The sequence below is a fragment of the Scyliorhinus torazame genome, chromosome 1 (genome assembly GCF_047496885.1).
Source record: "Scyliorhinus torazame isolate Kashiwa2021f chromosome 1, sScyTor2.1, whole genome shotgun sequence".
NCBI classification, from domain to species: domain Eukaryota; kingdom Metazoa; phylum Chordata; class Chondrichthyes; order Carcharhiniformes; family Scyliorhinidae; genus Scyliorhinus; species Scyliorhinus torazame.
The window spans coordinates 146,654,205-146,681,460 of record NC_092707.1 but is presented as its reverse complement, the minus strand read 5'-3'; the positions used below and the strand labels follow the sequence as shown (position 1 = coordinate 146,681,460).

Here is a 27,256-nt window from a genome sequence, read left to right as displayed (position 1 = left end):
AGAGGCCTTAAGCACTTTTAATCAAAAACAAGCTTTATTCTACGAATTTAATTAACATTTTTATAAACACACACAGTAAGCATTTTTATCAACTACCAACATAAATACCCCACACAGCTACAGTACTCTATGTAGAACCCTTAATAAATTTCCCCCTATAACTGTTCCAATTTAATAACAAGATCCCATTAGCAGAGGGCAGTAGAGCAGAGCTGCTGATTGGCTGTTGCGGGGAAAATCTGCATCAGTGCCTTGTGGTCACCGTGTCTTGAAGGTGGTTTATGGAGGAGCTGTTGTCAAGTGACAGTTAAACCCAAAACACTTCTTCAGTGTTTCCCTCCCTACCTCCTCCTCTAACCAAAAAAAAAAGACAATCACTGTAAGGATCCCAGCCGAGTAAAGATCAAGAGGGAGACTCGAGGGCAGGGAGGAGTAGAAAGAAGTTGAACCGTGACGTCACAGCCTGCAGTGAAAGAACGCGAGGAGAGTGGCGGAGACTCAGTGAAAGAGCACGAGGAGAGCGGCGGGGACACAGGATAAAAGAGCGCGATGAGAGCGGCGGGGACACAGTGAAAGAGCGCGAGGAGAGCGGGGGGGACACAGGATAGGAGACCGGCGGGGACACAGGATAAAAGAGCGCGAGGAGAGCGGCGGGAACACAGCTGCCGGAGAAGCGGCCTTCAGATTTTCGGCAGGAGCAGTGGCCAGGGGTCTGCCGGGAAGGTAAGTTCTCCTCTTTAAAAACTTACCTTGAAGAGTGACATCACAGCAAAGCAGTGACCTGATTGACTGGTAAGGAAAGTGCTCCAATTAGCAGTAGCTGGGAGAAATTTAACTCTTCGTGTGTTGGTAAGTATTGTGAATGGTAAGTAAAATCTTTATCCCTTTCACTTATTCATTATTTGATATTATATTTGTAATCAGTTAAGGTAAAGTGTAAAAATGGCAGGAGATCCCAGACCCGTGTTATGCTCCTCGTGCTCAATGTGGGAGTTCAGGGACGCGGCCGATGCCCCGACTCCTTCATGTGCGGGAAGTGTGTCCCGCTGCAGCTCCTGTTAGACCACATGACGGCTCTGGAGCTGCGGCTGGACTCACTTTGGAGCATCCGCGATGCTGAGGAGGCCGTGGATAGCACGTTCAGTGAGCTGGTCACACCGCATATTAGGATTGGTGAGGGAGACAGGGAATGGGTGACCAAAAGGCAGAGAAAGAACAGGAAGGCAGTGCAGGTGTCCCCTGCGGTCATCTCCCTCCAAAACAGGTATACTGTTTTGGATACTGTTGGTGGAGATGACTCACCAGGGGAAGGCAGTAGTAGCCAGGCTCATGGCACTGTGGCTGGCTCTGCTGCACAGAAGGGCGGGAAAAAGACTGGCAGGGATATAGTCATAGGAGATTCAATCGTAAAGGGAGCAGACAGGCGTTTCTGTGGTTCAAAACGAGACTCCCGAATGGTATGTTGCCTCCCGGGTGTACGGGTCAGGGATGTCTCAGATCGGCTGCAGGACATACTGAAGGGGGAGGGTGAACAGCCAGTTGTCGTGGTGCATATAGGCACCAACGATATAGGTAAAAAATGGGATGAGGTCCTACAATCAGAATTTAGGGAGTTAGGAGATAAGTTAAAAAGTAGGACCTCAAAAGGTAGAAATCTCAGGATTGCTACCAGTGCCACGAGACAGTCAGAGTAGAAATTCAAGAATAGTCAGAATAAATACGTGGCTTGAGGGATGGTGCAGGAGGGAGGGGTTCAGATTTTTGGAACATTGGAACCGGTTCTGGGGGCGGTGGGACCATTATAAATCGGATGGTCTACATCTGGGCAGGACTGCAACCAATGTCCTAGGGGGTGCTTTTGCTAACACTGTTGGGGAGGTTTTAAACTAATGTGGCAGTGGGATGGGAACCAGATTAAGAAGTTAGAGGTCAGTAAAGAGGCAGTAACTAAAGCCAGTAAGGTACTAGATAATAAACCCAATGTGACTAAGGGGAAGAGTAGACAGGGAAGAGATGATGAACGTAAAGGGACAGGTGGTCTGAGGTGCATTTGTTTCAATGCGAGAAGTGTAGCAGGTAAGGCAGATGAATTTAGGGCTTGGATTAGTACCTGGGAGTATGATGTTATTGGTATTACTGAGACTTGGTTGAGGGAAAGGCAAGACTGGCAACTAAATATCCCAGGGTATCGATGCTTCAGGAGGGATAGAGCGGTAGGTAAAAGGGGTGGAGGAGTTGCATTACTGGTCAGAGATGATATCACAGCTGTGATTAAGGAGGGCACGATGGAGGATTCGAGCACTGAGGCAATATGGGTAGAGCTAAGAAATCAAGGGTGCAGTAACATTGTTGGGACTTTACTACAGGCCTCCCAAATGCGAGCGTGAAGTAGAGGTACAAATATGTAGACAAAGATTAGAGAAAAATGTAGGAGCAATAGGGTGGTCGTGATGGGAGATTTTAACTTCCCCAACATTGAATGGGACTCATGTAGTGTTGGAGGCGTAGATGGAGCAGAATTTGTAAGGAGAATCCAGGAGAGTTTTTTAGAGCAGTATGTAAATAGTCCAACTCGGGAAGGGGCCATACTGGACCTGCTATTGGGGGAATGATCCCAGCCAGGTGGTTGAAGTTTCAGTCGGTGATTATTTTGGGAATAGCGACCACAATTCAGTAAGTTTTAGAATACACATGGACAAATACGAGAGTGGTCCTAAAGGAAGAGTGCTAAATTGGGGAAAGGCCAAGTATAACAAAATTCGGCAGGAGCTAGGGAATGTGGATTGGAAACAGCTGTTTAAGGATAAATCCACATTTGAAATGTGGGAGTCTTTTAAGGAAAGGTTGATTAGAGTGCAGGACAGACATGTCCCTGTGAAAATGGGGGATCGAAATGGCAAGATTAGGGAATCATGGATGATGGGTGGAATTGTGAGACTAGCTAAGATGAAAAAGGAAGCATACAGAAGATCTAGGCGACTTAAAACTGATGAAGCTTTGGAGGAATATCGGGAAAGTAGGACAAATCTCAAACGCGCAATAAAGAGGGCTAAAAGGGGTCAGGAAATATCTTTGGCTAATAGGGTTAAGGAAAATCCCAAAGCCTTTTATTCGTATATAAGGAGCAAGAGGGTAACTAGAGAAAGGATTGGCCCACTCAAAGACAAAAGAGGGAATTTATGCGTGGAGTCAGAGGAAATGGGTGAGATTCTTAATGAGTACTTTGCATCGGTATTCACCAAGGAGAGGGACATGACGGATGTTGAGGCTAGGGATGGATGTTTAAGTACTCTCGGTCAAGTCGGCATAATGAAGGCGGATGTTTTGGGTATTCTAAAAGGCATTAAGGTGGACAAGTCCCCAGGTCCGGATGGGATCTACCCCAGGTTACTGAGGGAAGCGAGGGACGAAATAGCCTGGGCCTTAACATATCTTTGCAGCATCCTTGAGCATGGGTGAGGTGCTGGAGGACTGGAGAATTGCTAATGTTGTCCCTTTGTTTAAGAAGGGTAGCAGGGATAATCCAGGGAATTATAGACCTGTGAGCTTGACGTCAGTGGTAGGCAAACTGTTGGAGAAGATACGGAGGGATAGGATCTATTCACATTTGGAAGAAAATAGACTTATCAGTGATAGGCAGCATGGTTTTGTGCAGGGAAGGTCATGTCTTACAAACCTAATAGAATTCTTTGAGGAAGTGACAAAGTTAATTGATGAGGGAAGGGCTGTAGATGTCATATACATGGACTTCAGTAAGGCGTTTGATAAAGTTTCCCATGGCAGGTTGATGGAAAAAGTGAAGTCGTAGGGGTTCAGGGTGCACTAGCTAGATGGATAAAGAACTGGCTGGGCAACAGGAGACAGAGAGTAGTGGTGGAAGGGAGTGTCTCAAAATGGAGAAAGGTGACATCCGTGCTCGGACCACTGTTGTTTGTGATATACATAAATGATCTGGCGAAGGTATAGGTGGTCTGATTAGCAAGTTTGCAGATGATACTAAGATTGGTGGAGTTGCAGATAGCGAGGAGGACTGTCAGAGAATACAGCAAAATATAGATAGATTGGAGAGTTGGGCAGAGAAATGGCAGATGGAGTTCAATCCAGGCAAATGCGAGGTGATGCATTTTGGAAGATCTAATTCAAGAGCGGACTATACGGTCAATGGAAGGGTCCTGGGGAAAATTGATGTACAGAGAGATCTGGGAGTTCAGGTCCATTGTACCCTGAAGGTGGTAACGCAGGTCGATAGAGTGGTCAAGAAGGAATACAGCATGCTTGCCTTCATCAGACGGGGTATTGAGTACAAGAGTCGGCAGGTCATGTTACAGTTGTATAGGACTTTGGTTAGGCCGCATTTGGAATACTGCGTGCAATTCTGGTCGCCACATTACCAGAAGGATGTGGATGCTTTAGAGAGGATGCAGAGGAGGTTCACCAGGATGTTGCAGGGTATGGAGGGTGCTAGCTATGAAGAAAGGTTGAGTAGATTAGGATTGTTTTCGTTGGACTTCCGGTTGCGGCGATGCGGAGCTAAGCCGCGTGTTTCGGCAGCTCCCGCGAAAACGGACTTTCGGGCTCTCCAGAGGAGCCCCAACGGAGCTTTTCTCTGATTGATCCCGTATGGGAAGGAGCAGGGAGGTCCCCCCCCACAATATTTGGCAGGGAGCAGCGGTGGAGCAACGAGGAAAGAGGCCATGGAGCAGAGAACAAAACAAGGGGAAGAAGGCAAGATGGCGGAGGGCGGAGTGCAAGCAGCGTGGGGGCCAGACCAGCAGGAGTTCTTCATGAGATGTGTGGAGGTGCTGAAAAAGGAGGTGCTGGCGCCGATGCTGTTGGCGATCGAGGGGCTGAAGGAGACCCAGACGACCCAGGCGGTGGAGCTTCGTGAGGTGAACGATAAGGTGAACACCAACGAGGACGATATCCAGGGCCTGGCGGTAAAAATGGAGGTGCACGAGGCGGTGCACAGGAGGTGGGCCGAGAGAATTGAGGTCCTTGAGAACAGGTCGAGGAGGAAGAACCTCCGGATTCTGTGTCGTCCTGAAGGAGTGGAGGGAGCTGATGCTGGGGCGTACGTGAGCACGATGCTCCATCCGACCCCCCTGGAGCTGGAAGGGGCTCACCGGGTCCTGGCGAGGAGACCCAAGGCAGATGAGCTGCCAAGGGCGATAGTGGCAAGGTTCCATCGCTTCGTGGATAAAGAAAGTGTGCTGAGATGGGCCAAGAAGGTACGGAGCAGCAGATGGAAGAACGCGGTGATCCGAGTATACCAGGATTGGAGCGCGGAGGTGGCAAAGAGGAGAGCTGGCTTCAACCGGGCCAAGGTGGTGCTGCATAGAAAAAGAGTCAGGTTCGGCATGCTGCAGCCTGCGCGACTGTGGGTCACTTATCAGGACCGACACCATTATTTTGAAACGCCAGAAGAGGCTTGGACCTTTATACAGACGGAAAAACTGGACTCGAACTGAGGGGATGTGGTTGTATATGGGGTTGTAAATAGGAGTAAAGAGTATTTTGTGGGTGGGATGATGGATGGGGATGTGGGTAGAGTTCTGGTTAAAATTCCTAAAATTTCCTTTTTTCCTTTCTGTAGACAAAATGATGATGATGGGCAATGTGGGCGTCAGTCCTGGAGGGAGGTGAGACTCGGGGATGAGGGAACTGGGGGGGGGGGGGAGAAGGGGGGTTCCTTTGGGGGGCATGTGAGCAAGAAAGCACATGAATGATCCGGAAACTGATATGTACGGGAAGAATCCAATGTACAAAGTTCTGTATTTTATAGATTTGCCATGTTCATGTCTTGCCACACGAGTTCTTTTTCTTTTCTTTGTTACGGGGGCGGGGGGGGGGGGGGTTTGTTTGTAAGGTGGAAAATATTGTTATTCAAATTTTTTTAATAAAAATATATTTTTTTAAAAAAGGATTGTTTTCGTTGGAAAGACGGAGGTTGAGGGGGGCCTGATTGAGGTCTACAAAATTATGAGAGGTATGGACAGGGTGGATAGCACAAGCTTTTTCCAAGAGTGGGGGTGTCAATTACAAGGGGTCACGATTTCAAGATGAGAGGGGGATGGTTAAGGGAGATGTGAGTGGAAAGTTTTTTTACGCAGAGGGTGGTGGGTGCCTGGAACACTTTGCCAGCGGAGGTGGTAGAGGCGGGCACGATAGCATCATTTAAGATGCATCTAGACAGATATATGAACGGGCGGGGAACAGAGGGAAGTAGATCCTTGGAAAATAGAAGACAGGTTTAGATAAAGGATCTGGATTGGCGCAGGCGGGGAGGGCCGAAGGGCCTGTTCCTGTGCTGTAATTTTCTTTGTTCTTTGTTCATAAACCAGAAACCCCTTTTCAAAGGTGTGGCCCGGCACACAGCACTCAAGACCTGGTATGGATGCTCCTGTTTCCTTTTCAAAACAAGTTTGAATTCCTTCCAGAAAACAATTATTTCTTTCCAAGTTATCACGCAGTCTGGAAACAGCTTTTTAACTGAAGGTAGAGAGACACTCCAAGATACTTGTCTGTTTGAATACAGCAGCCAAATGTGAAAACAAAAACAAAAAACTCAAGAGCCATCCAAGCCCAAACCAAAACGGAAGTAAAACTCAGAGCCACAGCCCAGCCCCACCTCACAATGACATCATTAAAGCCATGTGATAAGGCAAAACATTTCTTAATGGGAAACTTGGTACAGTTAGTGAGTAACCTTTACCCTGAAGTGTAACTGTAGTTAGCGAGTAACCTTCACCTTGACCAGTGACTTAGTTAGTTGCTAAAATTTACTCTGAACAATTACTGTATTTAGTGAGTAACAATAGCATTATTACCCAGAATAATAACTGTACTATTACTGAGCAATTTTACCCTGAACAGATTCATACCCGTTGTCTCGTTTTCTGCAGATTCTCACGAAGTATTTTTCGGACTTCCTCCTCTCTCTCTTTTGTAAGTGTAGGTAGTAGTCGTTCTGAAAGTGTGGACCTTCTTCGGGGAGTCCTGTTAAATATTGTTCAAATTTATTTCAGCAAGGTATTACAGAACCTAAATGGGCTCTTTATATTTGCGAAATCGACAGAAGCAATTATTATACTCCATTCACAGAACTGGTGACTGATCAGAGTGAAAGGCTGGTGATAAAGAAACCCTGGCTGAAATCACCCTTTGGTTTCAATAAGAATTCAGCATTTTAAATTAAGATGCTTTAGTTCTTTAGTGTTCTAGGAATACTTCTCTGTGGCATGACTACATAAAGCTTTCCATAAATACTAGGCTTCTTAACGATTTTCTATCTTCCCGCTGTCTTCTCCAACCCTCTTCGCCAACGAGTCAATTCTCTCTTCCCCGAGCACCCTCCTCCTTTTCTATTTTTTAAATATAAATTTAGAGTACCCAATTCATTTTTTCAGTTAAGGGCCAATTTAGTGTGGCCAATCCACCTACCCTGCACATCCTTGGGTTGTGGGGGTGAAACCCACGCAAACACGGGGAGAATGTGCAAACTCCACACGGACAGTGACCCAGGGTCGGGATCGAACCTGGGACCCCAATGCCGTGAGGCAGCAGTGCTAACCACTGTGCCACCGTTCTGCCCTTCCTCCTTTTCCATCCCATTCTCTCCGCTTCCCATTTCATCTGGCCCTACCCATTCCCAGTCCCGAGACAACCTCGCTTCCCTCTCGTACTTTCACATTTATGTCCCTCCCCTCCCAATCTCCACTTTGTTACCGTCACTTACTGCATAGACACTGATGATGGAAACTTGGGTAGGCCACCACTTGCTACCATTTCAATCGCATTTTTCATTTCCATTTTGTGGTAAAATGCAATGAGCTGTGGCTCTTTCGATCTTTCCCCAGTAATTAAACATTTTTTAATGTATTTCTTATTGAACCGGTTCAGCCTGAAAGGAAAATATAATTATTTGTAAATGATGAGTATATATACAGGGGCCTTTGCTTTCACATACCCATTATACTCTATTCACCTGAGGCGGGAATATCTACAGGTTAGTGCAGTCAAGTCTACAACATCTTATCATATCTCCCACCTCCCTCAGAGCATGGGCAACATGAGTATACATCACTTTTCTAGGTGCCAGCGTCCAGCTTTAAATCCAACTATACTGGAGCAAACACATGTAGCCCTTACAATATGATGTGGAACCAAGGAATGGGTAGTCTTTGCACCCCTGTGCTAAGAAGGGAGATATGGGGAGAGGATGTAAATGGTTAACTGCTGCATTGGAAGCTGCTCTTCTTCCCAGCTCAGATCCCAGGTATAATATGCCTTTGATTGGTGAATCTTTATGATATTAAAGAGAGAGTTAGTCGGTTTTGCAGAGAATCTTAAACCAGGACTCAATCACTCATCGAATTAGCAGAGCAAGAATAAAGCTCTCTCATACCCAGTCTTATAACCCCATGATATTAATTTAGGTGCGGCAGAGATAGCCCAATGCCCTGATTACTGACACTGACTACTGCAGCCTGACTCACTTGTCCTTCCAGTGATGATGTCCATAGTGTCCGCATACATCTTCGATACCAGTCAGTAAATGATCCAGGAACTGAGGAGAGAAACACCTTTAAAAGCCAACTAGAAAAACTGTCAACAAACTACAGAGTGTTGAATTTAGACTTAATGAATCAGAGTTCCATTGTACAACTCAAGAGGTCCGCATCTCCAGTGTTGACTCTGAAACATCTCTCCGCTTACTTCCATACTTTACAATTAACCAGCCCGTTAAATTGGTCCTGAAAGGGGTGGCATGGTGGCACAGTGGTTAGCACTGCTGCCTCATGGCACCAAGGACCCAGATTTGATTCCGGCCCCTGGTCACTGTCCATGTGGAGTTTGCACATTCTCCCAATGTCTGCGTGAGTTTCACCCCAACAACCCAAAGATGTGCAGGGTAGGTGGTTGGCCAGAATTAATTGCCCACATAGCAGTTTAATATGTGAAGTTAAAGCGCATGGATTACGGGTAGTGTCTTGAGATGGATAGAAAGCTGGTTAGCAGACAGGAAGCAAAAAGTTGAAATAAATGATCTTTTTCTGAGTGGCAGGCAGTGACCAGTGGGGTACCGCAGGGATCGGTTCTAGGGCCCCAAATATTCACATTATATAATAATCATTTTGGAGGATTATATAATAATGATTTGGAGGATAGGAAGCAACAAAGGTTTACCAGGCTGATTCTGAGGATGACGAAACTGTCATATGAGGAGAGTCAGTTAGAATTATATTCATTGGAGTTCAGAAGAGTGAGAGGGGATCTCATAGAAACGTACAAAATTCTCACAGGATTAAACAGGGTAGCGAGGTTCCGATATGGTAAAGATGACTAAAACATGGCCACATAGAAAACAGGACTGACAACTAATATTGCCATATATAATACATTTGAATGGAGGGAAGCTGCATAGCTATGTTGGTTAAAAATAACAACGAGGGTAGAAAAAAAAGGATGTAAAGGACTTTGAGATAAATAAAGAATTTATATGGATGTGGCTAAAAGATAAGGAATTCTTCACCCCAATAGGGGCATACCACAGACCATCAAATTTCATTCATTCATTCTCGCGTGCTTTGCCTGAAGGCAGATTCTTGTCTCACCACTGGCTGGTGCTTCATCCCAAGCTGTCTCTCTTGGCAGTTTGTGGTGGTTTGCCATTGCCTATCACTTCAGGAGCAGGGTGAGGAGACAGGTGCCAAGTTTACCTCAGCCGGAACGACAACTGAACCTGATGGCATTATTCTGGACCAAATGCTAGCCAGTTAGTCAACTGAGCTAAAACTGTCCCCAGACCACCAAATTCAGAAAGGGAAATGAAGGAAACAATGTATGCGCAAATCTACAAGGTGACTAACAGCACAAAATAATAATTATGAGATATTTTAACTATCCTCAAATAAACTGACAGGAATTATTTGTGAAAGGAGAAAAGGGAATCAGGTTTTTGCAGTGTACATAGGGATTAACTTGCTCTTAGTATGCAAGTCTAACTAAGTTAATGAACAGAGTACAAAATAAATATATTCCCCTAAAAGCTGCTAAGCTAATTACGGAGCACCATGGTTGAATCAGGAAAAATTAAATCTGTAGAAAAAGGCATAAGAATTACTTAGATACTAAAGAAGAGGACAAAAATAAATCATTAGAACTTAGGAGAGAAGTTTAAAAGCTTCAAGAAGGCAAAACAAAGCAAAAAAATTATCAAATTGTCAAAGAATATAAAGAGGTATGAAAATGTTCTGTCGACACATAAATAACAAAATGTAAAGTAAGATGGGAATTGAGCCACACATTGGTAACAACAGAGAAATTGTAAAAGTACTGTTATGAGGGTATGTTTTTTAACAAGATACAATTTCTAATGCCTCTTTTGGGCTGGATTTGAATAAACTTTAATTCCATTATGACAATGGAGAGACTGCCAGCCAACCAAATATAAAATATCCAAATGGGGTTGAAAAGCAACAGAGTGTCATCTGCCGCCCCCGCCCCCCCCGCAACATGAACTTGAAAGGCCCCATCTCCTGTTGCTTTTCACATGATTACTCTTCAAAGGTTTCTGAGCTGTGACATGAAAAGTATCTCAAATGTCACCAAAAAATTACTTGTTCTACAACACGATGACTACAGCGGACATTGTAATCAAATTCTTCTGAAATATACAGCGAGTAAGACATTTAAGAACTATTCACCAAGTCAGAGCAGAGATCAGAAGGATATGCCGAAAGACTGCAAAGATCCGTGTCTGTCGAAGTATTCAATGCAGATATTGCAGAGTAACTGTCCTGAGAAGAGAAAACTACTGCAAGCGATCTTTTGGGGATAAAATGTGAAAATCTGTTCCATACAGCTACACCCAGGGCGACAAATGAGCAAAATGGCCGCAATGTGAAATCCCCGGCATTTACACCACAAATTTCTGATACGGCCACATAAAGAGAGATAAAAATTTACCTCCTTAATTTACCACTCCAGGTCTGGCTGTAACAGGGTTTAGTAGTGAATTTAACAAGGAGTGCTCTGACAATAATGCAGGAGTTCCACAACGTATGCCTTCAGATTATAAAGAATTAATCAGACAGGTTCTCGGAGTTTAAATCAAAGAACAAGATAAGTTTATTGACTCTAGTGCCGGAATTAAAAGAAAACTAGGTCAACCGTAACCTTCATTCATACATCACACACATTCCCCGGGCCTTACACATACTGGTACATATGGTACAATACAAGGACAGGCTTTAAATCTTTTTACATTTCGTACAGAAAATAAACAATCAGAGAAATGTGCAGTTAACTGCCCATTGGCTGGGCCCTCTGGCGGCGGCATGTGAGAGGAAGTCACACACTTCTACAAATACAAAAAAGGGCAAAAGAGTAACGAGGGAGAGAGTAGGGCCTCTCAAGGATCTACAAGGTCATCCATGTGCGGATCCACAAGAGATGGGCGAGATCCTAAATGAATATTTCTCATCGGTATTTACTGTTGAGAAAGGCATGGATGTTAGGGAACTTGGGGAAATAATAGTGATGTCTTGAGGCGTGTACATATTACAAAGATCGAATCGGGGTACCATCTACTCAGTTAATGGTAGAGTGTTGGGGAGAGTTATAGGATAAAGAGATGTAGGAGTACAGGTTCATAGCTCCTTGAAAGTAGAGTCACAGGTGGACAGGGTGACGAAGAAGGCATTCAGCATGCTTGGATTCATTGGTCAGAACATTGAATACAAGAGTTGGGACATCTTGTTGAAGTTGTGCAAGACATTAGTAGTGGGCAGCATGGTGGCTAGCACTGGTGCTATGGCGCTGGGGACCCGGGTTCAATCCCGGCCCCGGGTCACTATCTGTGTGGAGTTTGCACATTCTCCCTGTGTCTGCCTGGGTTTCACTCGCACAACCCAAAGATGTGCAGGTTAGGTGGATTGGCCACGTTAAAATTGCCCCTTGATTGGAAAAAATAATTGGGTATTCGAGATTTATTTATTCCACACTTGGAATACTGTGTACAATTCTGGTCACCTTATTATAGAAAGGATATTACTAAACTAGGAAGAGTGCAGAAAAGATTTATTAGGATGCTGACTTCCGGTGGCATCCATGGAGTGGTCGCACATTTGGTGGCTCCCGCTCATGGCGATTTATTCAGACCTTTTCCCTGGTTAACAGGTGGATGTGAGCCAGAAAAAAGATGCAGGATGGAAGAGATTGACCCTCTGGTGTTTGGAGCTCAGAGCCAGAAGCGGTCAAAAAAGAGGGAATCAGTTGTTTGGAGCTGGTGCGGACCTCGGTGCAGAGCTGGCCAAGAGGAGAGCGAGTTACAACAAAGTCAAGGTGGCCCTCTACAAGAAGGGGGTGAAGTTTGGGCTACTGTACCTGGCACGTTTATGGGTGACCTACGAAGGCCGGGAATTGTACTTTGGATTGGCGGAGGAGGTGGTAGAATTTGTCAGAGACAATGGACTGGCAGGAAAAGGAGTACTTTGAACTTTGGTGAAGGTGCTGTGATGCTGCTGTTAACTTGTGTTTGGGGCCATTTCTTTTTTGACTTCAGGTTTGCTCTTTGTTAGAGGATGGGAAGTTGGTATCTTTGTTTGGGCTTGGGGAGGGGTTATTTTGGTTTGTTTGCACTAATGTTCAAGGGGAGGGGATGGAAGGGGAATCAGTGGGAGGGTAGGATGCTAGGCCCCATGGGCGGGGGCTGCCAGGCTAGCTGGGCGGGCTGGTTCATGGAAGCGCAGTGGGTGGGGGGAGGTGGAGTGGAAGGTAAGGAGGGGATTGGGGAAGTGCTGCTGACAGGGGTAGGGCTTTTAAAGTGCAAGCAGAGGAGGATCAATGACGGTGGGCCAAGGGGGAGGAGGAAAGGCAGGGCAGGGCAGGGAAAGGCAGGGCAGGGAAAGGCAGGGCAGGGAAAGGCAGGGCAGGGCAGGGCAGGGCAGGGCAGGCCCGCCCCCCCCCCCCCCCCCCCCCCCCACCCACCCGCACCAGGCTGGTCGTGTGGAACATGCGAGGATTGAATGGGTCAGTTAAGAGGACCTGTGTGTTCGCACACTTAAAACGATTGAAGATGGATGTGGCCATGCTAAGAGACTCACCTGAACGTGGGGGACCAGATTAGGCTGAGGAAGGGATGAGGAGAGACTTTAATATGGTCCTGGATCCGAGATTGGACCGGTTGAACTTGAGGTTGGGGAGGGTGTGGGCTACAGCTAAGGAACTTCGGGGGTGGATCCGTGGAGATTTGGGAGGCCGAGGGTGAAAGAATTTTTGTTTTATTCCCATGTGCACAAGGTGTACTCCCGAATAGATTTCTTCATGTTGGATAAGATGTTGTTGGCAGGGGTGGTGGATGTCGAGTATTCGGCAATAGTAGGTGCCGGACCATGCCCCGCACTGGGTGGATTTACAAGTGAACAAAGAGGGGGGCTCAGCGCCGCAATGGAGGCTGGATGTGGGACTGATGGCGGAGCAAGAGGTGTTTGAGCAGGTGAGGAAGGCCATTCGGGGCAGGTACGGTTTGGGAGGCACTGAAGGCAGTGGTCAGGGGGGAGTTTATTTTGATTCGGGCGCATAGGGAGAAGGCAGATCGGGTGGAGATTGAAAGGCTAGTGGAAGAAATCTTGCAGGTGGACAGGAGATATGCAGAGGCCCTCGAGGAAGGGCAGCTAAAGGAACACCAGAGGTTGCAATTGAAATTTGGGCTGTTATCCACGGGTAAGGCAGTAAGGCAGTTGAGTAGGGTGAGAGGGGCGATATATGAGTATCGGGAGAAAGCAAGCAGGATGTTAATGCACCAGTTGAGGAAGCAAGAGGCGGCGAGAGGGATTGTGGAAGTGAAGGACACAGGTGGAAATACAGTCTTGGACCCGGCGGGGGTGAATGGGGTGTTTAGGGAGTATTTTTGAGCAAATTGTATGAGTTGGAACCTCCAGGCGGGGAAGAGGGTATGAGGTGGTTCTTGGGAGGGTTGGAGTTACCGACGGTTGATGAGGAGCTGGTGGAGGACCTAGGGGCCCCAATTGGGCTTCTGGAAGGAGTAGAGGGGCTGGAGGTGATGCAATCGGGTAAGACCTCGGGACTGGATGGGTACCCGATGGAATTTTACAAGAAATTCTCTGGGGTGTTGGAACCGCTGTTGGTAAGGGCCTTCAATGAAGCCAAGGAGTTGGGAGTGCTCCTCCCAACGTTGTCACAGGCATCGGTCTCCCTCATTTTAAAGCGGGATAAGGACCCGGAAAACAGTGGGTCATACAGACCGATCTCCCTGTTAAATATGGATGCCAAACTACTGGCGAAGATCCTGGCCACAAGGATCAAAGACTGCGTCCTATGGATAATAGGGGAGGACCAGACGGGGTCCGTTAAGGGGTTGCATTTAGCGACCAACATTAGGAGGTTGTTTAATGTAATTATGATGCCTCCAGAGGGGCGCGAGATTGAGGCCGGGGTGGCCATGGACGCAGAGAAGGCATTTGATCGGGTGCAGTGGCAATACTTATGGGAGGTCCTGGGGCGGTGTGGGTTTGGGCAGGGCTTTGTGGACTGGGTGCGGTTGCTATACCAGGCACCGGTGTCGAGTGTGCGGACGAATTGGGTGAGATCAGAATATTTCAGGTTACACAGGGGGACGAGGCAGGAATGTCCACTTTCCCCACTGTTGTTTGCCTTAGCTATAGAGCCGTTGGCGATGGCATTAAGAACATCGGGGCTCTGGCAGGGATGTGTGGAGCACAGGGTCTCACTTTACGCGGACGATCTACTTTTGTACAAATCGGACCCACTGGGATGGATTGGAGGGATTATGGGGATATTAGAGGAATTCGGCAGTTCTCGGGATACAAATTAAATATGGGTAAGAATGAGGTCTTTGCGATCCAGGCGAGGGGGCAGGAGGAGAGATTGGTTGAGATGCCGTTCAAGGTGGTGGAAGGGAACTTTAGATATTTAGGTATCCAGGTGAGGCGGGAGTGGGAGCAGCTGCATCAACCGAATTTGGGTCGGCTGGTAGAATAGATGAGGGGGGACATTCTGTAGGCAGCATATGGGGCTGGAGGGGGCGTCGGTGTGGTCACAGATATGTGATAACCACGGTTCGCCCCGGGGCGGCTGGATGGGGGGTTTCGAAGGTGGCAGCGGGTAGTGATCGAGAGATTTGGGGGCCTGTTTATTGATGACGGCTTCCCGAGCTTGGAGTAGCTGGAGGATTAGTTGGAGTTGCCAGGTGGGAATGGGTTCCGGTATTTATAGGCGAGGGATTTTGTGCGGAGGCAGGTTTCGACTTTCCCGTACCTGCTGCCCCAGGGGGTACAGGATAAGATGGTGTCAGGAACAGGAGTAGGAGAGGGAAATGTCTCAGAGATCTATAAGGAACTGATGGAGTGGGAGGGAGCCCCAGTAGGGGAGGTGAAGAGAAAGTGGGAAGAAGAGCTGGGTGGGGAGTTGGGAGGCCGGGTAATGGGAGGAGGCCCTGAGGAGAGTTAATGCATCATCATCGTGTGCCAGGCTCAGCCTGATACAATTTAAGGTGGTCCATAGGGCACACATGACTGTGGCCCGGATGAGCAGGTTCTTTGAGGAGGTGGGGGATAGGTGTGGGTGCTGTGCGGAGGGTCCTGCGAACCATGTCCATATGTTTTGGGTATGTCCGAGGCTGAGGGGTTTGTGGCAGGGGTTTGCTGACGTCATGTCGAAGGTCTTAAAAATGTGGGTAGCTCCGAGTCCAGAGATGGCGATCTTTGGTGTGTTGGAAGACCCAGGAGCCCAGGGGGTGAGAGGCGCTGATGTCCTGGCCTTGGCCTCCCTGGTGGCCCAGAGACGGATCTTACTTCGGAACCCCCGAAGTCAGAGGTGTGGGTTAGCAACATGGCGGAGTTTCTCAGAGTTGAGAAAATTGAATTCGCCTCGAGGGGCTTGTTGCAAGAGTTTGCTCGGAGGTGGCAGCCGTTCATCGACTTCTTGGAGAAAAATTAAGCTGTCAGCAGGGGCAGATTGGGGGGGGGGGGTGGCATGGGAGAGATGAGCAAGGACAGGAGTATCTACGGGGGTGGGGCTGGGGAAGGTGGCACTGTGTATGCAGACCATGTTGGCTGAGGTGTGTGCTCGGGGGCTTTGTTGGTTACATTGCTGTGTTTTTGTTGTTGTTGAAATTTTATGTTTAGAATTGTTAAAATTATAAATGCCTCAATAAAATATTTTTTTTTAAAAATGATTTCCCATTTTTTGCTACCTGGACTTGATGATTTGAGTTATAAGGAGAGGCTGGATATACTGGGACATTTTTCTCCGGAGCATAGGAAGCTTAGGGGTGATCTTATAGAGGTCTATAAAATAATGGGGGGCATAGATAAGGTATATAATCAACATCTTTTCCCAAAGGTAGGGGAGTTTAAAACTGGAGGGCATAGATTTAAGGTGAGAGGATGGTTTTCCTTGGCCCACTTCAGGACCCTCTCTTTCTCCCTAAAGCTGTGGAAGTGAACAATCAACGCTCGAGGTGCCTCATTCGGTCGAGGCTCCTGCCGTAGTGTTCGGTGGGCCCTCTCCAGCTCCAGGGGGCAACGTTTTCACACAGAGGGTGGTGAGTGCCTGGAACGAGTTGTCAGAGGCAGTAGCAGAGGTGGGTACAATTTTGTCTTTAAAAAGCATTTAGACAGTTATATGGGAAAGACGGGTGATGTCTGAGAGGCTGCTGCAATCAACTGAGGAGAAACTGGGCCCGATTCGGAAGAAAATTGATGTATGAGGTGCTCGAGGGGGTGGAGAAGGCCCTGACCACGCAAGGAGAGCAGCTTGCGTCATTGGGGGCTGAGATGATGCTGGTGGCCGATCTAAACAAATGGCTGACGGCTAAGGTCAGTGACCAAGAATATCACTTAAGGAGGTAGAACTTCCTTGGCAGAATCTTGGGGTTGTCGGTGGGAGTGGAGGGCCTGAAGCTGAAACTCAGCGAATACCTATCGCAGATGTTTCAGCAGATAATGGGCGAAATCAGATCTGTGTCCCCCCCTGGAGCTGGAGAGGGCCCACCAAACACTACGGCAAGAGTCTCGACCGAATATTCAACTTGTACCCGGAGAACTGGCTAAACTCCTTCAAAATCCCCATAATGACCGCGATACTGCCCAACAGGTCGGAGATATAGAACAGTTCGTCTGCATACAATGCGACCCTGTGCTTGATGCCCCCCCACCATGCTCAATCCCTCTCCAGTCCCTCAACGCCCCAAGCACCATTGCCAACAGGTAGTGTGGGCACCCCTGCCTCGTCTCCCGATTCAGCCCAAAATACCCCAAACTCACTCGATGAGTCTGCGCACTTGTGACCGGCGGCTTTTACAGCAACTGGACCCAGTCTACCAACCCCTGTCTGAACCCGAACCGCCCAAACACCTCCTGCAGATACACCCACTCCACCCGATCAAACGCCTTCTCTGCATCCATCACCACCACTACCTCCACCTCCTACCCCTCTGAAGGCATCATGATTACATTAAGCAGACTCCTCATGTTCGGCGTCAACTGCCTCCTCTTCACAAACCCGTTTGGTCTTCGTCTCACCCCCGGGATGCGGTCCTCGATTCGCGAGGCCAACACCTTCCCCAACACCTTGGCGTCTACATTCAGTAGTGATGTGTCAGGCAGTGTGATCCACACTGCTCTGGAACCTCATCCTTCTTGAATATCAGGGAGGATCCAGTTGCAGAGCCAAGCCCTAGGTTTTGGAGCTTTGATACGAGTTTGGCTGGGATTATGGTGTTGAAAGCGGAGCTGTAGTCAATAAATAGGAGTCTGATGTAGGAGTCTTTGTTGTCGAGATGCTCAGGGATGAGTGTAGGGCCAGGGAGATGGCGTCTGCTGTGGACCGGTTGTGGCAGTATGCGAATTGCAGTCAATCTAAGCATTCTGGGAGTATGGAGTTGATGTGCCTCATGACCAACCTCTCGAAGCATTTCATTATGATCGATGTCAAGGTCACCGGACGATAGTCGCTGACGCATATTGCCTGGTTCTTCTTTGGCACCTATATGATGGTGGTCTTCTTGAAGTGGCCCATTCAGCAACCTCACGTTACACGTGACCAGCCTTGTTGGGGGTTCCCCGCTCCCTTCCCCTGCCGATCAACCATATCCCTTTTTGGGCCAGCCCCTGGCCCGTGTTCTGCGACTCTCCAGACCCACCCTCGGATGTCCACTGTCAGCGATCCTTTTCCAACTGGGCCACATCAACTACACCCTTGTCAGCAACCCCCCTCCCCCCCCCCGAACAAAACACCAACCCCATCCCTCCCCCCACCATGCCTGCCTCCTGACAACAACACCCCCACCCCCCACACACTTCACTCTGGTTAACTAGCCCGCCCAGCTAGCATGGTGGCCCCACCCAAGGCCTCCAACTTTCCTACCACCCCCAACTTCCCTCCCCGCCCCCCCCCCTCCAACAACCATAGTCCCTTAAAGAGTAACAAAAGGTGCATTCACCCTCGCTTTCCCCCCCTATGAAAAACCTGCCCTCCTGAAAATCCGCCATGAAAAGCTTTTAAAAACCACACAAACTCCAAAGTTCAATGTCCCCCATAAACTCCATTGCCTCTTCTGGCATGCCAAAATAGTACTCTTGCTTCTTAAAATCACCCACAGGTGAATCGGGTACAATACTCCGAACTTCACCCCCCCTTTTAAAGAGGGCAGCCCCGACCCGGGTGAACCCGGCCCTCCTCTTCGCCAGTTTTGCTCCCAAGTCTTGATGATGATAATAATAATCGTTATTAGTGTCACAAGTAATCTTACATTAACACTGCAATGAAGTTACTGTGAAAAGCCCCCAATTGCCACACTCCGGCACCTGTTCGGGACACAGAGGGAGAATTCAGAATGTCCAATTCGCCTAACAAGCATGTCTTCCGGGACTTGTGGGAAGAAACCCACCAGACACGGGGAGAACGTGCAGATTCCGCACAAGACAGTGACCCAAGCCAGGAACTGGACTCGGGTCCCTGGCGCTGTGAAGCAACAGTTCTAACCATTGTGCTACCGTGCCACCCTCACCCTGATACACCCGCAGCACATTCCCTTCCCAGGAAAATTTCCTCATCAGTGTCCTGTGCGCTCGGTCGACCTCCAGGGTCCGGTCAAATGCCCCCTCCCCCATTAGCTTCTCCAGTATCCTGGCCACGTACATGCTGGCCTCTGCACCTTTCATGCCTTTGGGTATCCCCACGATCCTACGGTTTTGTCTTCTCAAGCGATTCTCCAGATCCTCTACCTTCTCCTTCAGCCTCTTTTGGGTCTCCCGCATCATCCCCACCTCAGCTACCAACAAGACCAGCTGCTCCTCGAGCTCCCCCACCGCCTCCTCCATTTTCTGGATCGTCCGGCCCTGGGACTCCAGCTTCTGCTCCACTCTATCAATCCCCAACCTAATCGATTCCACCACCCGTCTTCCAGGGCCTCTTTCCTCTGCTGGCAGAACTTTCCATTAAGGAACTCTATTACTGCTCCATTGACCATTGGACAGACAGAACAGTCCCCTTACCCTCCACCATCTTATGCTGTGGTGCAGCAGGTCTTTTCCTCTTGCCCCACTCCTAGTCTGTGGATCCATCCACCAGCCACACCAGAGGAGTAAGACCTTCCCCAGGCACTCCTGTACCTCTTTCACTCTCTGGGCGGGGAAAAGATCAAAAAAACCACCTTGAGCCGGAGGCACCAAGTGTGCGACCACTCACTGCATGATCGCCCCCAGAAGTCCCTGCAAATGCAGTTTGATCTGGTGTCCACGGTGGTGGGCCAGCTGCGGCACGCGAGGGGAGTGATTTATGAGTACAGAGACAAGGCAGGCCGTCTTCTGGCTCACCAGCTGAGGCGGCAGGCGGCTTGCCGGGAGATGGTTCAGGTCAAAGACTCGAATGGCAGTTTGGTGGTGTCCCCCGCCCCCCCGAGAGTGGTCAATGCAGAGGTCAATTGAGATATTTTATAGGGATCTTTACAGGTTGGAACCCCCAGGGAATAAGTCGTGCATGTCAGAATTCCTCGATGGGTTGTCCATCCCGGCAGTGGAGAGAGAGATGGGAGGAATTGGAGGCATCCCATTAAGCCCCGAGATATTGAAGAGCATTGGGCTGATGCAGTCGGGGAAAGCCCCCGGTCTTGGCGGGTTTCCCATCAAATTTTATAAGACGTTTGCGAGTCTACTGGTACCAATGATAGTAGACATGTTCAATGACTATTTGGCTCGTGGGGCATTGCCCGATACACTATTGCAGATCTCCATTTCCCTCATTTTGAAAAAGGAGAAAGATACGACAGAATGTGGGTCAAGTAGGCCCATTTCCCTTTTGAAGGTGGATGTCAAGCTATTGGCCAAGGTGCTGGGGCTGAGATTGGAGACATGTGTCTTGGAGGTAATTGCAGAGGTCCAGACAGGTTTTGTCAAAGGGCGACAATTATTTGCTAATATACAGCAGGTGCTGAATGTTGTCCTCTCTCCCATCTCAGCTTGTGAACCAGAGGTGATTGCCTCGATTACTTATTCAGTAAAATAAAGCAGGATCTGGCCAGGATAGACTGAAAAGAGTTACCTGTGGGGAAATCTGCAGAAGAGCAGTGGGGGGGTTTAAAAAAGAAATGGGGAAGGTCCAGGCCCAACATGTTCCCTCTAAGGTAATAGGAAGGAGTAACAAACCCAGAGAACCATGGATGACCAGAGACGATGAGAAGGAAAAGATGGGCTTTTAGCAAGTACAATAGACTAGAATCATCAAATTTACAGTGCAGAAGGAGGCCAATCGGCCCATCGTGTCTGCATCGGCTCTGGAGCACCCTACGTAGGCCCACACCTCCACCCTATCCCCATGACCCCACCAAATCTTTTTGGACAACTAAGGGCAATTTAGCATGGCCAATTCACCAAGGAGAGCAAATTAATGGAGATATTAGTGGAGTATAAAACATGCAGGATGGAGTTTAAGAAAACAATTAGAAGAGCAAAGAGGGATTATAAGAAAGCACTGGCTGGTAAAAGTAGGGAAAATCCCAAGATATTCTATAAGAATATCAATGGGAAGTGGATAACCAGGAAAGGATTAGGGTCCGTAAGGAATCAGCAAGGAAATCTGTGGGTGGAGCCAGAGGACATTGGGAGGGTATTGAACGAATACTTCATATCTATCTTCACCCAAGAGAATGAGAAGGTAGATATGGAACTCGGGGAGAGATTGTGAGATTCTTGAGCAAATTGTCATAGGGAGTGGGAAGGTATTGGAGATGTGGGCAGGCTTAAAGTGGACAAGTTTCCAGGTCCAGATGAATTTTGTCCCAGGATCTTGTGGGATGCGAGGGGAGAGATTGCAGGGCCTCTGACCCAAATTTTTAATTCCTCTCCGGCGTCGGGGATGAATCTTAGAATTTACGGTGCAGAAGGCCATTCAAACAATCGCATCTACACCAGCCCTTGAAAGAGCACCCTACTTAAGCCCACATCTCCACTCTATCTCCGTAACCGAACCTAACTGTTGGACATCATGGGGCAATTTAGCGTGGCCAATCCACCTAACCAGCTGTGTAGATGAGGGTAATGCAGTTGATGTAGTTTACATGGATTTCACCAAAGCCTTTGACAGGTCCCATATGGGATACTTATAAAGAAGGCAACTGCACATGGGATTCAGGGTAACTTGACAAGGTGGATTCAAAATTAGTTTAACTGTAGGGGACAGAGGGTGATGTCAGACGGCTGCTTTAGTGATTGGGAGTTAGTATCCAGTGGTGTACCACAGGGATCTGTACTGGCTTCCCTATTGTTTGTCACTTACAACATAGATGATGCCACTTCCATTGGCAGCCATGGTGTGAGCGGTCGCACATTTGGTGGCTTCTGCTCGTGGTGGACTTTTTGGACCTTTTCCCCAGCTAACCGTGGATCTGAGAGATTGTAAAAGGTGCAGGAGAGGTGGAAGAAGAGAGTATCCCACCGGTGTATGGATTCGTGGACCAGAAGTGGTAGAAAATGAGAGAACAACAGTTGAAAGCTGGTATGGAGCCTGCGACACAAGGGAAGGTGGCGGAGGGTCAGGGTCCGAGCCTGCCGGCCCAGTGGTCGACGGATCAGTGAATGGGCTTCCTCCACGAGAAATTTGCCCAGCAGAGGAAGGAGAACTTGGAGGGTCTGGTAGGGTGGTGGACCCAATAAAGGTGGGAATCGACCACGTGGAGATGAGGTTAGAGGTCCAGGGCCAGGCGATCCAGAAGGTGGAGGAGGCGGTGGGGGCGCACGAGGAGCAGCTTGCCTCGATGGCAGCAGAGATGGCGTTGATGTAAGATCAACAAAGGAGGATGCAGGAGAAGATGGAAAACATGGAGAATAGATCGCCCAGGCAGAACGTTAGGATTGTCGGCCTGCCGAGGGCAGTGAGGGAGCGGATGCCGGCGCATATGTGGCGCGCATGTTCGCAAAGTAACTGGGTGAAGGAGCATTTTCTCGGCCCCCGGAGGTGGACCGGGCGCACAGGGCGATGATGAGGAAGCTGCAAGGGAACGAGTGGCTGAGGGCGATGGTGTTGCGCCTGCACTGTTTCCTGGATAAGGGACGGATTTTGAGGTGAGTCAGGCAGACGAGGCGCTGCACTTGGGAAGACAGTGAGCTGCGCGTCTATCAGGACCTGGGTGCAGAGCTGGCCAAAAGGAGGGCAAGCTTCAATAAGGTGAAGCCGACCCTCTTTAAGAAGGGGGTGAAGTTTGGCATGTTAGACAGTGCGCTTGTGGGCTAACATATGAAGGCTGGGAACTCTACTTTGGGTCGCCAGAGGAGACGATGGAATTTGTTGGAGACAATGGAGGAGGAGGACATTGAGCTCTGGATGGGATGTTCTTGTTTTGGATTTGTTTTTTTTAACTAGTTTGTAAGAACCACTTTTGCACTGTACTTAGGGCCGTTGAGCTGTTCTGGGTTTGTTTTGTTCTTGATGGAGGATGGTGGGTTGCTCTTTTCTTTGTGTTTGATGGGGATTGTAAAGTTTGCACTAGGAGAATGATTGAGGGGGGGGGGGGGGGCGATCAGGAGGTTCTAGCTGCCAAGGGTGGGGGCTAGGGCGGGCAAGCTCACGAAAGCGCAGTGGGGGGTGAGCAGGTGGTTAGCGTGTCGATGGAGGTTGGGATTGCTATTTTGTTATGGGGGGGGGGGGGGGGGGAGATAGACTGCTGACATGGGAGGGGTTGATGCAAGATGACATGGGGGGGGGGGGTCGATGACGCTGGGCGTGTCCGAGGGCAGGCCTGCGGAGGTGCGGGATGCAGGCTGGTCCAGGAAGGGTTATGGTTGATCGGGGGAGGCGGTGGCCCCCGACTAGGCTGAAGACATGGAATGTGAGAGGGTTGAATGGGCCAGTCAAGAGGGTCCGTGTGTTCGCATATTTGAAAAGCTTAAAGACGGACGTGTCAATGATACACGAGACACACCTGAGGGTGGTGGATTAGACCAGGCTGAATAAGGGGTGGGTAGGGCAGGTATTCCATTCAAGACTAGACTCCAAAACAACGGGGGTTGCGATTCTGATTTCCAAGTGGGTGGCGTTTGAATTGGAAAGTACAGTGGCAGTCTTGGGGGACAGATACGTTATGGTGAGCGGGAAGCTGGAGGGGATGCCAGTGGTGCTAGTGAACATTTATGCACTGAACTGGGACGATGTAGAATTCCTGAGGCGGGTATTGGGGAAGATCCCGGATCTGGACTCGCATCGGCTGATTGAGGAGGGGGGGGGCTGGATCGATCCAGTTCGAGGACAGGGAGGGTATTGGCAGCTGTGAAGGAGCTAAAGGGTTTATGGAACCCAGGGGCGGGGGGCGGATCCGTGGAGATTTGGGCAGCCGAGAGCGAAAGAGTACTAATGTTTTTCCCATGTACACAAAGTGCGCTCCTGAATTGACTTTTTCGTTATGGACAGGACGTTGTTGGCGGGTTTGGTGGACATTGAGTACTCGGCGATAGTGGTTTTCATTATGGACAGGACATTGCTGGCGGGGGTGGTGGACGTTGAGTACTCGGCGATAGTGGTGTCGGATCATGCTCCGCACCGGGTGGACTTGCAGTTGAGTATGGGGGTGGGCAGTGCCCGCCCTGGAGGTTAGATGTAGGGCTATTAGCGGAGGAAGACGTGTGTGAGCGGATGAGGGAGGCCATTCGGAGGTATGTGGAGATAAATGATACAGGGAGGTTTTGGCAGCTACGGTATGGGAGGCGTTGAAGGCAAAGGGGAGTTTATTTTGATACGGGCACACAGGGAGAAGGCGGAGATGGATAGATTAGTGAAGGAGATTCTCCAAGTGGACAGGAGGTCACTCGGAGGCCCCGGAAGGGGGGATGTTGAAGGAGCGGCAGAGGCCGCAGATGAGTTTGGGTTGCTGTCTACAGGGAAGGCGGTGGGGCAGCTGAGAAAAGAGAGAGGGGCGGTGTACAAATATGGGGAGACGGCCAGTAGGATGCTAGCACACCAGCTAAGGAAGCGGGAGGCGGTGAGGGTGATTGGGAAAGTGAAGGACAGAGGGGGAAATACAATCTTGGACCCGGTGAAGGTGAATGGGGTGTTTAAGGACATTCCCTTAAGAACCCCCTGCCTGGGTGGAGGGGATGAGGCGGTTTCCGGAGGGACTGGACTTTCCGAGGGTGGAAGAAGAGCTGGTGGAAGGCCTATGGGTCCCAATTGGGCTGGTGGAAGTGGTGGAGGGGTTGGAGGCGATGCAGTCAGGCAAGGCCCCGGGGCCGGACGGGTACCCAGTGGAGTTCTATATTCTTGATATTCTCTCATCCTGAAGCGGGATAAGGACCCGGAACAATGTGGGTCATATAGGCCAATCTCCCTTCTAAATGTAGATGCCAAGCTATTGTCCAAGATCTTGGCCTCGAGAATAGAGGATTGCGTGCCGGGGTGATAGGGGAGGACCAGACGGGGTTTGTGAAGGGGAGGTGAAACGCGATTATGATGTCCTCTGAGGGAATGGAGATGGAGGTCGCCATGGATGCGGAGAAGGCCTTTGATCGGGTGGGGTGGGAGTACCTGTGGAAGGTCCTGGGGCGGTTTGGGTAGGGGTTTGTGGACTGAGAGGTCAAAGGACTGTCATGGGACAGTACCGGGGGGGGGGGCGGTGGAGAGCACAGGATCTCTCTATATGCAGACCGTCTACTTTTGTATATTTCTGACCCGTTGGGGGCAGGATTGGAGAGATTATGGGGATTTGGCCGGTTTTATAAGCTAAATCTGGGGAAAAGTGAGATGTTTGCATCCAGGTGTGGGGACAGGAGAGGTGATTGGGGGAGCTGCCGTTTAGATTAGTAGAGGGAAGCTTTAGGTACCTAGGCATTCAAGTGGCGCGGGAATGGGACTGGCTGCATAAATTAAATCTGGCCCGGCTAGTAGACCAAATGAAGGACTATTTTCGGAGATGGGACGCGCTTCCGTTGTCATTAGATGGGAGGGTGCAGACGGTGAAGATGACGGTCCTCCCAAGATTCCTGTTCGTGTTTCAATGTCTCCCCATCTTTATTCCGCGGTCCTTTTTTAAACGGGTAAACAAAGTGATCTCTGGCTTTGTTTGGGCGGGCAAGACCCCGCAGGTAAGGAAGGTAATGCTTGAGGGGAGTCGGGGAGAGGGCGGGCTGGCACTGCCAAATTTTAGTAACTATTACTGGGCGGCGAATATAGCCATGGGGAAGTGGGTGGTGGGGAAGGAGTCGGCATGGGAGTGTATGGAGTTGGCTTCATGCAAGGGCACCAGTTTGGGAGCGTTGGTAACTGCGCCTCTGCCGTTCCCGCCAGCACGGTACTCCACCAGCCCCGTGGTGGTGGCAGCCCTGAGAGTCTGGGGGCAATGGAGGAGACATGTGGGAGCAGAGGTTTGGTCCCCAATCTGTAACAATCACCGGTTTGCCCCGGGAAGTATGGATGGGGGGTTCCGTTTATGGCGGAGAGCAGGGATTGAAAGGATGGGGGATATGTTTATAGAGGGAGCTTTCCGAGTATGACGGCGCTGGAGGAGAAGTTTGGGCTGGCGAGGGGAAACAAATTCAGGTATCTACAGATGCGGGACTTCCTACATAAACAGGTGTCAGCCTTCCCGCTTCTACTGCTGAGGAGGATTCAGGACAGGGTAGTTTCCAGAGGGTGGGTAGGAGAAGGGAGCGTCTCGGACATTTACAAGGAACTTATGGGGTCAGAGGAGACGCAGACCGAGGAGTTGAAGCACAAGTGGGAGGAGCTGGGAGGAGAGATTGAGGATGGTCTATGGGCGGTTGCGTTGAGTAGAGTCAGTGCGTCCGCAACATGTGCCAGGCTCAGCCTGATACAATTTAGGGTCGTTCACTGGGCTCACATGACAGTGGTCCGGTTGAGCAGATTCTTTGGGGTGGAAGACAGGTGTGCAAAATGTGCGGGAGGACCAGCGAACCATGTCCACATGTTCTGGGCATGTCCGAAGCTTAGGGGATTTTGGCAGGGGTCTGCAGATGTCATGTGCACGGTGTTAAAAACAAGCGTGGCGCTGAGTCCAGAGGTGGCGATTTTCGGAAGACCCGGGAATCCAGGAGGAGAAAGAGGCAGACGTTCTGGCCTTTGCTTCCCTTGTAGCCCGGAGACAGATACTATTAGCTTGGAGGGATCAAAGCCCTCGAAGTCGGAGACCTGGCTATCGGACATGGCTAGCTTTCTCTGGAGAAAATCAAGTTCGCCCTGAGAGGGTCATTGTTAGGGTTCGCCCGGAGGTGGCAACCATTCGTCGACTTCTTCGCGGAAAATTAATCGTCAGTAGAAGGGGGGAGGGGTTAATTTAGCTTAGAGTAGGGGGTTAATAAAGGTGGGACCTGTAAGGAAGGGAGACGGCTTTTGCACTATGTTTATAGTTTCATGTACATTGTTTATTGTGGTGTTGTTAGAATACCAAAAAATACCCCAAATAAATGTTTATTTAAAAAAAAACAGTGGAGGGACTGCCACACAACAGAATGTACAACTTACATTCCATCCACCTGAGGATGAAAAGGAACAGATTCTTGAACCAAACCCAGCTCCTGCCCAAATCAGGAGGGTGAATGACCCTGTACACCATCTGCAAGGCACAAGTCAGCAGTGTGGTGGAATACCTACTTACCTGAAAGTGTGCTGGTCGAACAAAACTCACTAAGTTCGACATTATCCAGAATAACGCAGCCTGCTTAATCAGCACCCCGTCTGTTACCTTTAACATTCACTCCATCCACCACTA

The 27,256-nt window shown here is 49.3% G+C and overlaps 1 protein-coding gene across 1 annotated transcript in view; it reads right to left on the bottom strand.

The window, feature by feature from the left end:
• The window catches only part of slc9a1a (solute carrier family 9 member A1a), a 117,082-nt gene that overhangs the window by 20,009 nt on the left and 69,817 nt on the right, over positions 1–27,256 (bottom strand). Inside the window, exons 7-9 of the mRNA XM_072500969.1 lie at positions 8,496–8,566; positions 7,736–7,900; positions 6,882–6,996 (exon numbers count right to left, since the gene is read on the bottom strand). Coding sequence (XP_072357070.1) covers positions 6,882–6,996; positions 7,736–7,900; positions 8,496–8,566 — 351 coding nt within the window. The remainder of the gene's footprint in view (positions 1–6,881; positions 6,997–7,735; positions 7,901–8,495; positions 8,567–27,256) is intronic.